Source organism: Urocitellus parryii, chromosome 4, assembly GCF_045843805.1.
Source record: "Urocitellus parryii isolate mUroPar1 chromosome 4, mUroPar1.hap1, whole genome shotgun sequence".
In the NCBI taxonomy this organism is placed as follows: Eukaryota; Metazoa; Chordata; class Mammalia; order Rodentia; family Sciuridae; genus Urocitellus; species Urocitellus parryii.
The window spans coordinates 65,207,706-65,222,275 of record NC_135534.1 but is presented as its reverse complement, the minus strand read 5'-3'; the positions used below and the strand labels follow the sequence as shown (position 1 = coordinate 65,222,275).

At 37.7% G+C, this 14,570-nt stretch overlaps 1 protein-coding gene across 1 annotated transcript in view; it reads right to left on the bottom strand.

Annotated features, from left to right (window-relative positions):
- Positions 1-975: 975 nt before the first annotated feature.
- Pold3 (DNA polymerase delta 3, accessory subunit) overlaps positions 976-14,570 on the bottom strand; it is a 40,585-nt gene continuing 26,990 nt past the window's right edge. The window contains exons 9-12 of the mRNA XM_026379504.2: positions 13,254-13,360; positions 8,524-8,642; positions 6,867-6,945; positions 976-1,848 (exon numbers count right to left, since the gene is read on the bottom strand). Of these exons, the coding sequence (XP_026235289.2) occupies positions 1,646-1,848; positions 6,867-6,945; positions 8,524-8,642; positions 13,254-13,360 (508 nt within the window). The 3' untranslated portion in view covers positions 976-1,645. The remainder of the gene's footprint in view (positions 1,849-6,866; positions 6,946-8,523; positions 8,643-13,253; positions 13,361-14,570) is intronic.

Sequence of the window (14,570 nt, the reverse complement as noted above, 5' to 3'; positions counted from 1 at the left end):
TGCTTTTTAATTTTCCATTCCTATTTTAAAAAAATGACTAGAGGCAATGACAAAAATAACTGTTATAAGGCATTTTTCTCCAGAAGTTGTCTGTCAAGCTTTAAGTCCAGGCTTTCCATCCTTTTCATTTTAAAAAGAAAGGGTTTGGGAGCAAGTCAGCCTTGGATTCAGCTTGCTATACAAAGCCTCTGCATTCTCAAGTCCTAGACATACTGCCAGCACTCATCTCCCAGACCTCTGGCCTTAATCAAGTCCATGCTTGGGTGCTAAAGAAGTTCATGTTAACCCAAGGTCAGTCACAATCCTAACCTTCAACAGTAGACAGCTGATTGCATCACTTATGATATACACCAGGCTGAGGCGGAAGGAACAGGTCAGCCATCCCTTGTCTGCTATGGGTGAGTCACATCAGAAGTTGAGCCTGGTTTCCCTTCCCCAGAGCTCACTGTGCAAGATCACTGCCACACAACCTCAGTCCACTATCTTACTGCCAGCCTAGCCACAGTGGAAACTGCTTGAAAGTTACTATATTGGAGTAGATGATTTTCCATAAGTACAAAAGAAAATGTTTCATTTATCATTTAGACCTACCATTCAGCTTCTCCATCTCTTCTTAAGGAGCCTCTACTATTAGGCAAACAGGAGAGTTAAAAAGAAAGAGGAACAACATCTGTGTGTGTCTTAAATTCTTTAACTTCCTAGCAAACTGCCATTTCTGAACATCCCATTTCCTTGAGAGGGACAAATTCTATGTACGGTGTTGTACACTACATGTAGAAGTATTTCTCTTTTGTATCTTCATCTCACTGTATGGGTTCTCCTCTCTAGGTAATGAAAGTGGGAAGGTGGGGGAGCAAGAAACCACAAAGAGCACAGTATTCAGCACACCCCGTGTTAGCAACATGACAACTCCTCTAATATCATCCATGCTGACTGGAGTTGGATACATCATTAAATTTCTATTTGTGCCCTGCCTGAGGCTTTTCCCTAACCACTAATTGCCAGGGAAGGTCTAGAGAGCTTTTGTGAAAGAAGCAGAATGCAAGCAATGTCCTGGGTCTGTAGCCAGGTGTCAGTGTACCATATAATGGAGGAAGGAGATTACAAGATGATTTTTGTTTCAGCTTTTAGTCCAACCAAGATTTAAGATTTACAGAAAACAGCTTTATGAGGCAAGGGGACAGAAATGTGGTAGTGGGGAGAGGAGAACACAGGAAGTAGTAAACACATCCAGTAGAATTCAGGAATAAAAACATCCACACAAGTTCACGGAACACAGAGGAACAAGAAGGAACACTTCCTGAACCCTAAGAGGATCAGGGTACAGGGTGAGTGGGGCACAGTGGGTAATTATGAAACCTGTCAAATTAATTTTGAAGTGAATTGTCCTAGACAGGTCAAAGATTGTGCTTTAAAAATGTCATTAGAAGGTAACAGCTTTTTAAATATCCTTTTGCCTCCTGCTTCCAGATAACTCTTTTGGTTAAAAAACCAGAAATAATATAAACCTCACAGGTTAGAAGCACAGTCTTTTGATACTGGTGAGGTGAGGAGCTAGATGAACTTACATAGTAAGTGAGAGCGTTTATATTTCTTGGTCTTCTCCCTTGACCACTCCAAGTCTTTGACCTGCCAGAAATAGCAGTTATTTCCTCTGGAAGAAGCCAGTAATGGACACTTGTCGGTTGGCTTTGCCCAGAGCAGCAGTCCCTTTTTTGGGGCCCTTTCGTTCCTCTTTTGGCTCTTTTTTCACAGTCATGGCAGGAGGTCTTTGGACACAGGATGTCTTCGTCTTAAGCTCTTCTTCACTATCTGTGCAAGATTCACTCTCGTAAACTTTTTCAGTTACTGGAATAAGGGAAAAAATGGGGACATGGGTAAATGGAGTAATTTACTAAGAGAATGATGTCTGCCTCCCACCCCATCCCATCCCTGAAACTGAACCTTTCTTCTATTGGGAGACCATATCTAGCTTCAGGTAGAAAGTACGTGGGCTTCTGAGCTTACATAGCCTCCTAGCAAGGTTAAGAATTAACTTTCATCCCTCCTTCCTCATGCCATTAAATGGGCCTTTATCATTAATTGGGTCCCATTCTAGGCTAGCTAACTACTAGAGCTCTACATTTGAGTCATCTGTCTCAGACACCTACTTATAATACCATGCTTTAACTGGTTCTATCTCTGTTATTCACAGAGCTTGCCTATTCCCACTGCTGGATTTCCTGGTGTTAAAATTTCTGGCCTACTGAAGCCCCCACTCTGTCTGGTCAGGCTCACTGTCATGGACCCTCCTGGCTAGTTCCATCCTGATGTCATTCACACTCTGTACATCTTAAGCACAGAGAACTGGACACTAATTACTCAACAGTTCAGTTCTTAGTTTTGAGTGACTACAAAATAACCCCAGATTAAATACAAGTCTACATCATTAAGATAACTGTCCCAAGCAAATCCTAGCAGATGAAGTACTTAGTAGTTTAAAGAAAGGGCAATAACAAAATGAGAAGCAAAGTTACTAGTTTTCTTCCTTCCAATCAGTTGAAGGCATAAGTTGTTCTGCCACTAAAACTCTGCAAATCCTTCTCCAGGGAAACTTGGAAAAGAACTACACCAGTGAGTAGTCATTCACGGTAAGCAAATCCTAAAGGCCTCAGGCAGAAACAGTGATTTCTAACCATGATGTCACAGAACTGATGAGGATCTCTTCACTACTACTGTATTACATATACCAACCACAAGTCAAAGTACAATGCCACCTTTCTGCAACTTTAGAGAGCTGTAGCATCAATGCCATCTAAATTCTTTTTCAGCCTTTCTGGTTGCAGCAGGTGGTGGAAAACATCTTTTCTCAGATGAAAAGAGTATCTTAATATGTATAATAAATGCTCAAAGTATCAAAGTGTAAGGTATTTTCCCCATTAAAGAACATAACAGTTTTGAACTCTTAAATTATTAATAATTCTTTCTAATATATTAGTTAACTTGTTGTAAAAGGCCTAGTCTTTGGAATCTAATATATCTGTTTTCTAATACCTAGTCTGTTACTTATATACTCTCAAACTTTAACATTAGAATCATCTGGTGTGCTTGTTAAAACATAATACTGGGGGCTAGGGGTGTGGCTCAGTGGTAGAGTACTTGCCTAGCATGTGTGAGGCACTGGGTTTGATTCTCAGCACTACATAAAAATAAATGAATAAAATAAAGGCCCATCAATATCTTAAAACACACACACACACACACACACACACACACACACACACAAAACACCACATTACTGGATTCTATCTTCAAAGTTTTAGATTTAGTGGGTATGGGACAGGAACTGAGAACTTGCTTTTTTAACATGTTCCCAGATGACTCTGATGCTTCAGGTCCGGGGATGTTGTTTTGTCATTGTCCTCCCCATCCCCGTTAAAATGGGGATAACACTGTACCTCAGGATATATAGATAAGCCTAACAGTCTTTGGCAAGTACTCTTTAGTGCTACTTTTTTCCTGCACAATAGACTGTGCTAAAGGTCAAATGACTACTACCACTATAGCATTCCTTCATTCATTCCATTAGGGTTGCATAATTAACAATCCCCTCCCTAAGAGTTCCTATATTTCTTTATTTTCAAGAGCCTAGAGCTTGCTTTGATGACTCCTACCAACTTAAATGCTAAGAAATTTATATATGTGTGTATACATATACACAAACAGATACATATTTAAAGAATATCAAGTGTGTGTTTGGTTTTTTGGTACCAGAGATTGAACCGAGAGGCACTTTACCACTGAGCCATATTCCCTCTTCATCCCTGACCTTTTTTTAAATATCTATTTTTTAGTTGTAGTTGGACACAATACCTTTATTTATTTATTTTTATGTGTTGCTGAGGATCAAACCCAGAGCCTTGCACATGCTGAGCCACAACCCCAGCCCCATTTTTTAAAAATTTTATTTTGAGACAAGGTCACACTAAATTGCTGAGGCTAGCTTTGAACTTGTGATATTCCTGCCTCAGCCTCCTGAGTTCCTGGGATTACAGGTGTGTGCACCACCATGCCTAGAATATCAAGTGTTTCTGAAGGCCTTGCTACTCAAATTGTGCTCCCCAGACTAGAGACATCAGAATTATTAGAAATGAAGAATCTTAGCTCCTACTCCTGGCCTACTGAACCAGAATTTCAATTTTATCAAGATCTTTAACTAATGCATGTAGTCAGTAAAGTTTGAGAAATCTTTCAGTCTTTTTGAGAAAATACTTAGGGAATTTCCATAGACTACCTAATAGAAAGCAGGATCCCAGAACACCAACCCCATCTCACATGCATCTTCAAAAGCATTATGTAACTGGCTTAATGGGACAAAATTATGAGCTGTGATTTATTCGATATTTTAAATTAGCAAAGTCTGAAGAGCCATCTATAAAAAAGAAGCCATTACTAATAGTTGGTGTATAAGCCTTTGCTACTTCATAAACTATATTCTGTATTCAAATGGCAGCATGTCTGAAATATTATACTTCAGCATCAATTAGTTTGTTATTTCACTACTTCTTAATGAAGCCACTGGCTGCCTCATTGCCAATTTTGTGTAATACATTGCTTAGGGGAGTTAAAAAACAGCCAGGGCAGCACTGACAAAATTTCATAAGCAGCACACTCAGTACACCTTAAAAGCTAAAAGGCATGTTTCTATTTTCAAAGTTGTAGCCACTTAAAACTACAGGACAAAGAAGATTTGGACTTAAAAATCCCAAGTTTTTAGCTAAACAACATGCTATCTTTCTCAGCTTCCATTAACAAAATATCTGGGTTTTTGGTTATTACCAAATATCTTGTAAATAACCAAATATCTTTGGCTATTACCAGGTATCTTTTCCACTTAACTACTTGGCTCTTAGAAATCCACCCATGTCAGAGAGGAAAGCAGAACTCCTTTGTTGGTAACCAGAGCCAAAATTCATTAGGTTGAGTTTGGATTAAAAACCTTACCAAAACAGTGCAATGTTACCACAGTTTTCACTCTTGCATCCAAGGCTCTTAATAGTCTTATCTGAAGACAGAAGTGCAAAAAAGTCCACATCCCACATCTGGTCAAACTTAAGTACTGTGTCTTGCACAAAGCAATAAGTAATTAGCCACAAATTCCTAATGAATTGTCATAAAGATATCTTTAACTTTTTTTTTGGTGGGGGGGGGAGGAAAAATCTGGCACTGGTGCTTTTGTTCTCTTTGAACTAAAAGAGGGAGGGGAACAAAAAGACTAAGAAATTCAATTGTACATACATTTATTACCACCAATGGCCACCAATTAGTATTCTAATATAGTTCATTTGTCTTGAAAATGAACTATATTAGAATACTGAAACCAAAAAAACAAACCAAAACAACAAAAAGTCATAAAATAAACTCCCACTCAAAGTCAAGAATCCATAGACTTGTCAAAGAAATCTGGCATGAAAAACAGAATAAGTTATAATCCATTTATAATGTGTCAATGTATATAATAATGTATCAAAATGCATTCTACTGTCATGTATAACTAATTAGAACAAATTAAAAAATTAAATAAAAAAAAGAAATTTGGCATGAAAAGAGAATTCATAATGTAAGGAATTGTATTACCTAATCACATGCTACCATCAAAATGGCAGGGGCTGGACTGGGGCTGTAGCTCAGTGGCAGAGTATTTGCCTTGCAAGTGTGACGCACTGGGTTAGATCCTCAGTACCACATTTGAAAAAAAAAAATAAATAAAGATACTGTGCCCATTTACAACTAAAAAATTATCTTAAAATATGGCAGGGGCTTTTTACGAGGAATGAGAAGTGGTAAGTAATGGGATGGGGCACACAACAGACAGATGTTTTCACAAGTTTTAATAACCACATTGCCTAGAAGTTGATTCTTCAAAGCTGATCGAAATTTTTAAGACAGAAATTTGAACTAGAAAAGGAAATCAAGAAAGGGGAAAAAACCCCTCTAGAAGATCCAAGATGTGGCTAGTGCCACAAGAGAGAGAAGTAATAATTATGGGTGCTCCAACCAACAAGAGGTTTATAAACCTAAATCTAAAACTCTTTCCAGACACAAAAGCACAGTATTGGGATCTGAGCATCTCATTGGGCCTCAAGTGCTAAATCCTAAATGCCTCACAGAAGTCTGGTCTGACTGTGGAAAGGGCAGAAGCAGCATTTTGCTTCTGAAGAATCAGCTAATGACTCAAAACTTGAATTCTAATTCCCTTCTGGGCCTTTATAACAAACACATGCTTTTACCTAACATGGCTTACAAAGAGAAACAAAGGAAGCAATCTGGATGAGTCATACTCTCCTAAGAGCAAACGGGACCAAACACCAAAGACTTTTGATTCTCTCTAAAGAGTCTAATCATCTGTAGGTGCTTTTTTCTCCACTGTTCAAATTCAAGAAACAATCATTCTAAAACAACAAATGTTTCTCGATGTCCATGACAATATCTTAACTTTGTATTGTGATTTCCATCTTGAGAGTCTTTAAACATAATTAATTACCTCACCTGAATCTTCATAACAACCCACACTCAGGCAAAGTATGTACCTGCCCTCTATTCTACAGATCAAACAACTCCCCACCAGAAATAACAAGACCTTTAGACAAGATCTCAGCACTTACTTTTACAATGTATGGCCCAAATAAGAACCTGGGTGTTTTGATTATAGTTGCAGCATCTCTATACTTTACTACTTAATGTGTGGGCTACAGGCAAGCAACATCAGCACCACTTAGGGGTGAGTTATATACACATTCTGAGATGTACTGCTCTACATAGGATTATGGTACATCTCTGTGGTGAATAACTTTCTCTCTGGATTTGGAGCCCCAAATTTATCTTACCTATGCATCCTTCCTCATCCAAAAATGTTTTAGATTTCAGTACACGTTTTCGTTTTCTTTTGTTTTCTCCACTTGAACTCTAAAAGATCAGAGGAAGATCAGAGGATACAATGTTAAGTTGACGAATGAAATTGTAGAGAAAAACAACGAAAGCTTTTTAATCTATAACAACCACTGCCCAGTGTTCCATTATGATTTAAAAAGTTGAAAGAGGACCAACCCTACCACACAGATAAGTTAGATATACTGTATGTACACATTTGATGTTTCAGTGACGATGAGAAGGAAAGTAGCATGCTGAGGAAAGAACTGTATTCATTCTGCCAATAAGTTTTTGTGGTGTAGTATGGGCACCATGGTTAAAAAGACAAATTGGATAAGGATGTTAGTGGAAAACAGAGTCAAGAAGAGAGACCATTGCAATATACTGTGTAAGAGCTTTAATGGGGGCAGATATTAGAGAAGCACACAGCAATGGTCCTTAAATCAGACCAGGGATTTCTTAGTAAATTCCCAGGCCATAGACACTTGCCATGGTCAGCCTTGGCATTTCAATGGCATTACACCCACCAAGTTTAGACTGAAACAGGTATTACTAATATTATTTTCCTCTTAACTCCATGGGTCTCTTTCATTCCCTCTTCCCTTCAGCTAAAGACAAAATCAGTGCAAGATTTAAATGAGTCTTAACACAATGAATTAAGGACAATATCACAAAGAAAAAAAACCTTGTCAGTGCCCATTCTCAACACTTCACTACCTACACTGATAGAGGCACGCACAGTTGAAGAGCATTCAAAACTGTATTTCCCCACTTGTTCTCATCCAGTTCTTTTCTTGAAGAACTTTACCAAAGCAACAAATGTTCATGAGTCCTTTGTTCCCTTCTATCTTTCACACTTTGCTCTGATGCAGGCATTACCTCTTTCTTCCCCTGCTTTTTGTGGTACTGGGGATTGAACCCAAGAATGCTGTACCACTGAGTTACCTCTCCAGACATTTTTATTTTTTTTGAGACAGGATCTCACTAAATTATAGCAGGGCTTCTTTTTGCACAATTCCAACAGCAGCTGCACATCACAGCAGCCCTTGTACTAAAGGTCATGGAAAACAAAACCGCTCCCCAAATCCATCTCTAACCTCCCCACGACTGACCCTCAATAAATCTCCCTAGGCTGGGGATATAGCTCAGGGCTGGAGTACTTGTCTAACATGTGCAAAGCCCTGGGTTCAAGCCTCAGTGCCACAAAAGTAAAATAAAACAAAATAAAAGCTCCCTTCTAGCTGGGCACAGTGGTGCACACCTATAATCCCAGCAGCCTGAGAGGCAGAATCAGGAGGATCCCCAGTTCAAAGCCATTTAGTGAGGCGCTAAGCAACTACGTGAGACCCTGTCTCTCAATAAAATACAAAATAGGGCTGGGGATGTGGCTCATTGGTCAAGTGCCCCTGAGTCCAATCCCCGGTAACAAAAAAACCCCTTCCATTTAGTGAGAAGAGAGGGAATACCCATTCTGGTCAATCTGTAGGGAAGCAAAATAAGAACCATGTACTGGCATTTGTGATTTTTACAGCAAGAGAAATGACTCAGAATAGTAACTGTAGATCCTTGGGCAATCAAGGATACATGGAAAGGAAGCCTCCCAGTGAAGTTTACCTTGACAGAAGGAGGCTCAGGCTCAGGCTCAGACTTCCGCACGGGATCATGAGGTGGAGATACAGGAGGAGGTGGGGACGGTGACTTAGCTTCATAAGGCCCAGGAGAGTCTGGGAAGACTGAAATAATGGAACAAGCTTAGATAAGAGAACTACAAGCTCAGGCTGGTAGAACTTCTCCACTGGCATCTCTATGTCCAGCAAAGAGGACTTTGCAAACAGTAATTGAGGCCAACCAAGCACTTTGCAGTTATGAACTTATCTTTAAAATATACATTAATTTTGTACAACTAAAATCAAAGAATCAAAAATTATTAGTGCTAGAAGTACCTTAGAAGTCATTTTAGCTAAATACTTTATTTTACAACTTGGTCAGGGCATGAAGTTGATTTATAAATATGAACTGATCACCTTCCATCTTTCATATATTTTACTTTACCCTCACAACCACCCTAAGAGACAGATACTATCTGCATATTACAACTGAGTAAAAAGAGGTTCAGAGAGATTCCTTCACTTGGCAAAGTCACATAGCTTGTAACTGAGACCAGAAGTTTTAAACACAAGTCAGTCTGGTTGCACAGCTTTCCTAAGCCAACTATCCATGCAACCTAATGATTCATGACCAGACATTTTCTCTTTAGATCAAGTAAGTGTGAATAATCCTCAGATTACACCAAATGCTCCATGCCAGTCTTTGTGATCTGAGGATTATTTGCAATCTTCTGAGGTGATTGTAAAACTGAAAATTTCCTGCCGATGGTAAGAGCATGAACTTTGGGGGACAGGTCATCTTTGAAATAAAAACTCAGTATTTTGTATGGGAACTATTTCCAGGTTCTGTTATACCGAGAGTGAAGAAAAGAACACTTTTAGGATAGAAATGATATTATGGAAGTGGTATCATCTAAGAGTGCACCAAAGAGAACCCAACATTTCTCAACATTTGCAGAAACAGTGGTCCTAGCACAAGGCCCTATTAGAAGAAAAATGAAAATCCTCAGCTGACCTATTGCTTAATCACCACAAAGAAACTGCTGGTCAGGGGATTGGGTAGCTGCTTAGCCTCACCTGCTCCCTAAACTTCCTGGCTGCATTCAAACTCTTAGCACAAGTCTTGGATCTAAAATTCTCCCAACTGATTAGGTCAGCATTAAAAATTATGACAGTAGAGGGTTCAAGGCCAAATGACCTAAAGAGGTAAAGCAGAACAAGGGCCAGAATGAAACAATAAATTACACACTTCAAGTATGAAATGGGCCCCAAAACTTTGTAAGTGCTGGGAAACAAAAGACAGGACATAAAGGCAAAGAGGTCCAGCTATTAACCCAGCTCAGGGAAATTAGCACATGATGGGAGCCCAAGCAAAAGGAGTGTCACACCCCAAAACCAAGCACCCATTGTGCTAAAGCAATAGCTGTTAAGAACCGGGCCATAATGGCAGATGTGTTACAGTGGTCAGAGGAAAGTTTAAGCAGTAAGGAAGCCAAAGAAAAGGAGTTTTGAGTACTCACAGTAATAAATTTACTTATTCTATTTCCAGTTCTGCAACCACTTGACTTATCCAAGGAAAACACTTAATCCCAGTAGCACCAGCTTAGACCCCTCTTACCACACTGCATTGCAGCTGTGTGTTTACCCACAACCACCCTCCAGACTCTGTGCTCCAAAGAGGCAGGGATGCCACAATTCCCCTGGCACCACAGAGCAACATTTTTTTTTGTTTTGTTTTAATAAAGAAAAATAATAATTTTCTGAACTAAATTTAGAATGAGGTACCATCCAGATTAAGGAAGACTCAGCACAGACTCTTCCTTTAACATGTCCCCAAGAGAAATATTATAATAAAGGAATGTTGTGATCCCCCCCTCATAAAAGGGAAGAGAACAGAGGAAGAATCAAGAGTCCTTAATGAAGAAGAAATTTCAACCCATGCCTGGAAGATGGAGAGCAGATAGGAGAAAAGTGACAAGGAACCATCAATTAAATGATTCAGATGATAGAGATTACTATCTATTATAAAACTTCTGAGTTGAAATTATGTTTATCTACTACTTTGTTTAAACTTTAAAAAATATTTTAAGGAAGGGTAGGAAAAAAAACTAAAAATTTCTAGACTTAACAAATGCTAATCATTTTTTCTTATAAAATCCCACAAATCTCTACTATGTGTTTTAAACACCTAAGATTTCAAAAACATTTCTTAAAAAAAATTTGCCCAGGGCTGGGGCTGTAGCTCAGCGGCAGAATGCTTGCCTAGTATGCATGAGGCACTGGGTTTGATCCTCAGCACCACATAAAAATAAACAAAAAAATAAAGGCATTCTGTCCATTTACAACTATTAAAAAAAATTGTCCACATTCATATGCTGGAATAGAATACAATGTCAGTTTGCCTTAGTATTTACCATCAAGTCGAGCTTTCTAACTCAATATATTTTTAGTGACATAAACTACGGAAGTTGGATGCATCCCTGTATTTTAAATTTATTTATAGCAAATCTGCAACTCTTCAGATGAAAGATACTGAAGTAGTAAAACAGAACTTAAGCCAGGAAAGCAACTTTTGTTGGGGCAGAATAAGAACTGTGGTAAAACTAATTTCAGGGATCCAGCAATGTAACCACTTGTTTGTTAAAAGTCCTCTGGCAGAGATGGGTAATTAGAATTCCTGGAAAGCATTCACAGCTTCCTAGGACCCAAGTTTTTAAAATATCTAGCCTTACCTTAAGAAAGGTATTTTAAAGATGAGGAAACAAGAAATTAAAGAAGTGAAGTCATCTGCCTAAAGTCACATAGTTAAGTGGTGCAGGGGAGATTTAAACACAGTCCAACTTCAAAGTCCTTACATTTCCTCCATTCTTGCTGCTTCCCTGCTAACTACTAGCTTAAGATAGCTAACATCATATAATTAGTGCAACAGAAATAAAATGATAATATGTTAGAGGCTGTAAAGATTTAAAATAACACTGGCTTTGAGACAAAGAAATTTAAGAATAAAATGGCAGAGGTTTATAAATTTAGTCAGGAGCCAAAATGTATCTTGCCAGGGGAAAAAAATTGAGAGCCTCTGCTCTCTGTCATCTATTACTTTAGATTGCTCACCTCTATCACATTTCTTTACATTCCTTTCCAAACTAAATAGCTCCACCCATATTTCTAATCACCCATGGGTATTATTATTTTTGTGGGCTATGGATCAGAAACTAGGGAGAACATTTCAGAATTATGTAATGATGTTCAATCAACCACAGTAATTCCTTGATTTAAAGCTGACTCTCACTACTACTAGAGTATTTAGTGTTTTGGTTTTTTTTTTTCTTCTTCTCTCTTCTCCTTCTCCCAGTGGTGCTAAGGATTGAACCCAGAGCCTCACACCATGCTAGGCAAGTGTTCTACCACAGAAGTTACATTTCCAGGCTTAGCTTACATTTTTTTAAAAAAATATTTTTTTAGTCGTTGATAAAACTTTATTTTATTTATTTATATGCAGTGCTGAGAATCAAACCCAATGCCTTACACATGCCAGGCAAGTGCGCTACCACTGAGCCACAACCCCAGCCCCTTAGTTTACCTTTTAAATGTATATCAGGATGATGGTTTCAAAGCCTTGTCCAGAAACAGAAGCTATAATACTTAATGCTTACCCCTGAATGGCAGGATCTAAATCTGTAAGAGTCAAAATGGTATTTCTACCCCAGAGATTCAACTTCCTAGGGCTATTTTTTAGATCTGTTCATTTGCAATACAGTCATCTACATATACAATTTGTTTCTTAACTCACTTATTACTATCCTTTTGTGGGAAATCTCTTTGACAGTAACAGTAGGTTCCTCTTTTGCTTTTTTTTTTTTTTGGCACTGGGAATTGAATCCAGGGCCTTGTGCACGCGAAGCAAGCACTCTACCAACTGAGCTATAACCCCAGTTCCTCGTTATTCTTTAATCCCTTTTAGTATCAATTTATTTGCATTGTGCATGTACTTTTTAGTGATACTGAACTCCTCTGGATTGGATATCCCCCTAGTACCTAAAATGGTTTATGCCAGGAATTCTTGGAGAACTGATCATGGTAGCTTAAGCTTTTCACCACTGGTTTTACAAGCATGACTTTGAAGGTAGCATATCCAGCATATAAATTCAACCCAGCTATCTTTCTCTTTAGCCTCTCTATGTATACTATCCTCTATATTATGTGGTATGACATCTTGGTTCCTAAGAATACTTGACATTTTTGTAAAAAACATATTAATTTTCCTGGCCAGAGTCTTGCTCTTATTCTGTTTGCTTATCTAACATTGCCTATGGTCTAAAACTAGAAGGGTCCATAGTGACATTCCCTTTCAACAACATTTTTACCATGATTTTATTTCCATGGTGTGGAACACCAATATCCTTGGTGCCTAGAACATTACAATTCTTAAGATTCACAATAAGGTAGCCAAAGGAATACACTCCCTTAAAAAAAAAAAAAAAGAAAGAAAACGTATTAGACAGTATGCATATAGTAGTACTTATCCTCTTTCCCTTTTTGTTGGTTATTTTGGCGAGTTACCAAAAGATCATGGTTCTGGTCAAAAGGCTAAAGTAGATTTCAAACAAAAATAGATGCTATATTCTCTCAGTGCTAGGATTACTGCTCTCATTATAACCCATAATAAATTACTTTTTTAGCTCCTACAGCATCATAAGAATGGATACTCTTAGTAAAAAAATAAATAGCAATACCCACCTTCATCTTCACTGCTATCAGACTGAGGAAGTTTGATTCTTCGCCTCTTTTTCTTCATGATTTCAGTTTCCTTTGTTTCATCATCAGATAAATCTACTCGCTTCCCCCTGTTGCCATCAGGAATAAATTAAGCATGTTACAAACAGCAAAAATGTAAGTATATACATGCTCCTATGAATCTCACTTTATAACTCGTGGTCTTAATTGCCAGAGGATAGAAAAGAATAATCAAAGTATACCAATAAAGATTCCTTTTAAGAATATATTGTCAACCAACCATAGCTAGGTCACTTCAGAAGGTGACCAGAATAAAAATTTCTCTAGCTCTCTGTAGACCACTGGCAACTGCAACCAGGTTATCAAGAATTTTTCTCAATGCTTTCTTACTTTCCCAATTGGCCTGCTAGTCATTTGACACGAATTAAATAAGCAGCTATTACCTATATATAAGGCTCTTTGCTAAACACAGAGGATGCAAAGATCAGGAAGAAAAGACTGTTCTCAAGAAGCTCTGGCTGACATGACCAGCTATATAATACAATATAATAAATTTTAATGGAATAAAAAAGATACAAAGCATAACTATTACTTGAAAACTTTAAAATCTAAGTAAAAGTTCATCAGAAAAGAGAAATATTTTAAAGGGAAAAACCAATAGGAACAAAGACATGACATAAGGCCATAAGGTGATTCTTATGAATAATAAAAAAACCTAGACTTCATCTTGATATTATTTAGCTTCTCTGGATATTCCACCAAAATTCATTTAATCAACAAATAATTTATCCAGGGCACATCATGTGTTAGAAATGAATAGGAATTAAGACACATCCTTTGTCATCAAGCACCTTATGTCTTACTTATTTTTAAATATCAACCTTTCTTCTATTTTGAGCTAGAAAGAGAATATACTAAGCTCAAAGTAAGTAAAAGGAAATAATAAAGAGCAGAAATCAATGTAATAGAAAACAAAATTAAAGTGAAAAGTTGTCAGTTGGGGGGTAAAAATAAAGTTAATAAACTTTTTACATGGTTGATTAAAAAAAGAAATGTTTCTCACCAATCAGAAATGTAAAAATGAGGGACTGGGGTTGTGGCTCAGAGGAAGAGCACTCGCCTAGCATGCGTGAGGCACTGGGTTTGATCCTTAGCCCCACAGGAAAATAAAATAAAGGTATTCTGTCCACCTACAACTAAAAAATAAATGTTTTTTTTAAATAAATGTAAAAATGAATTTTTTAGTGATAACTACAGATTCCACAGATATTCAAAGAACAAAGCTGTATTATTAACAACTTTATACTAATAAGCTCAGCA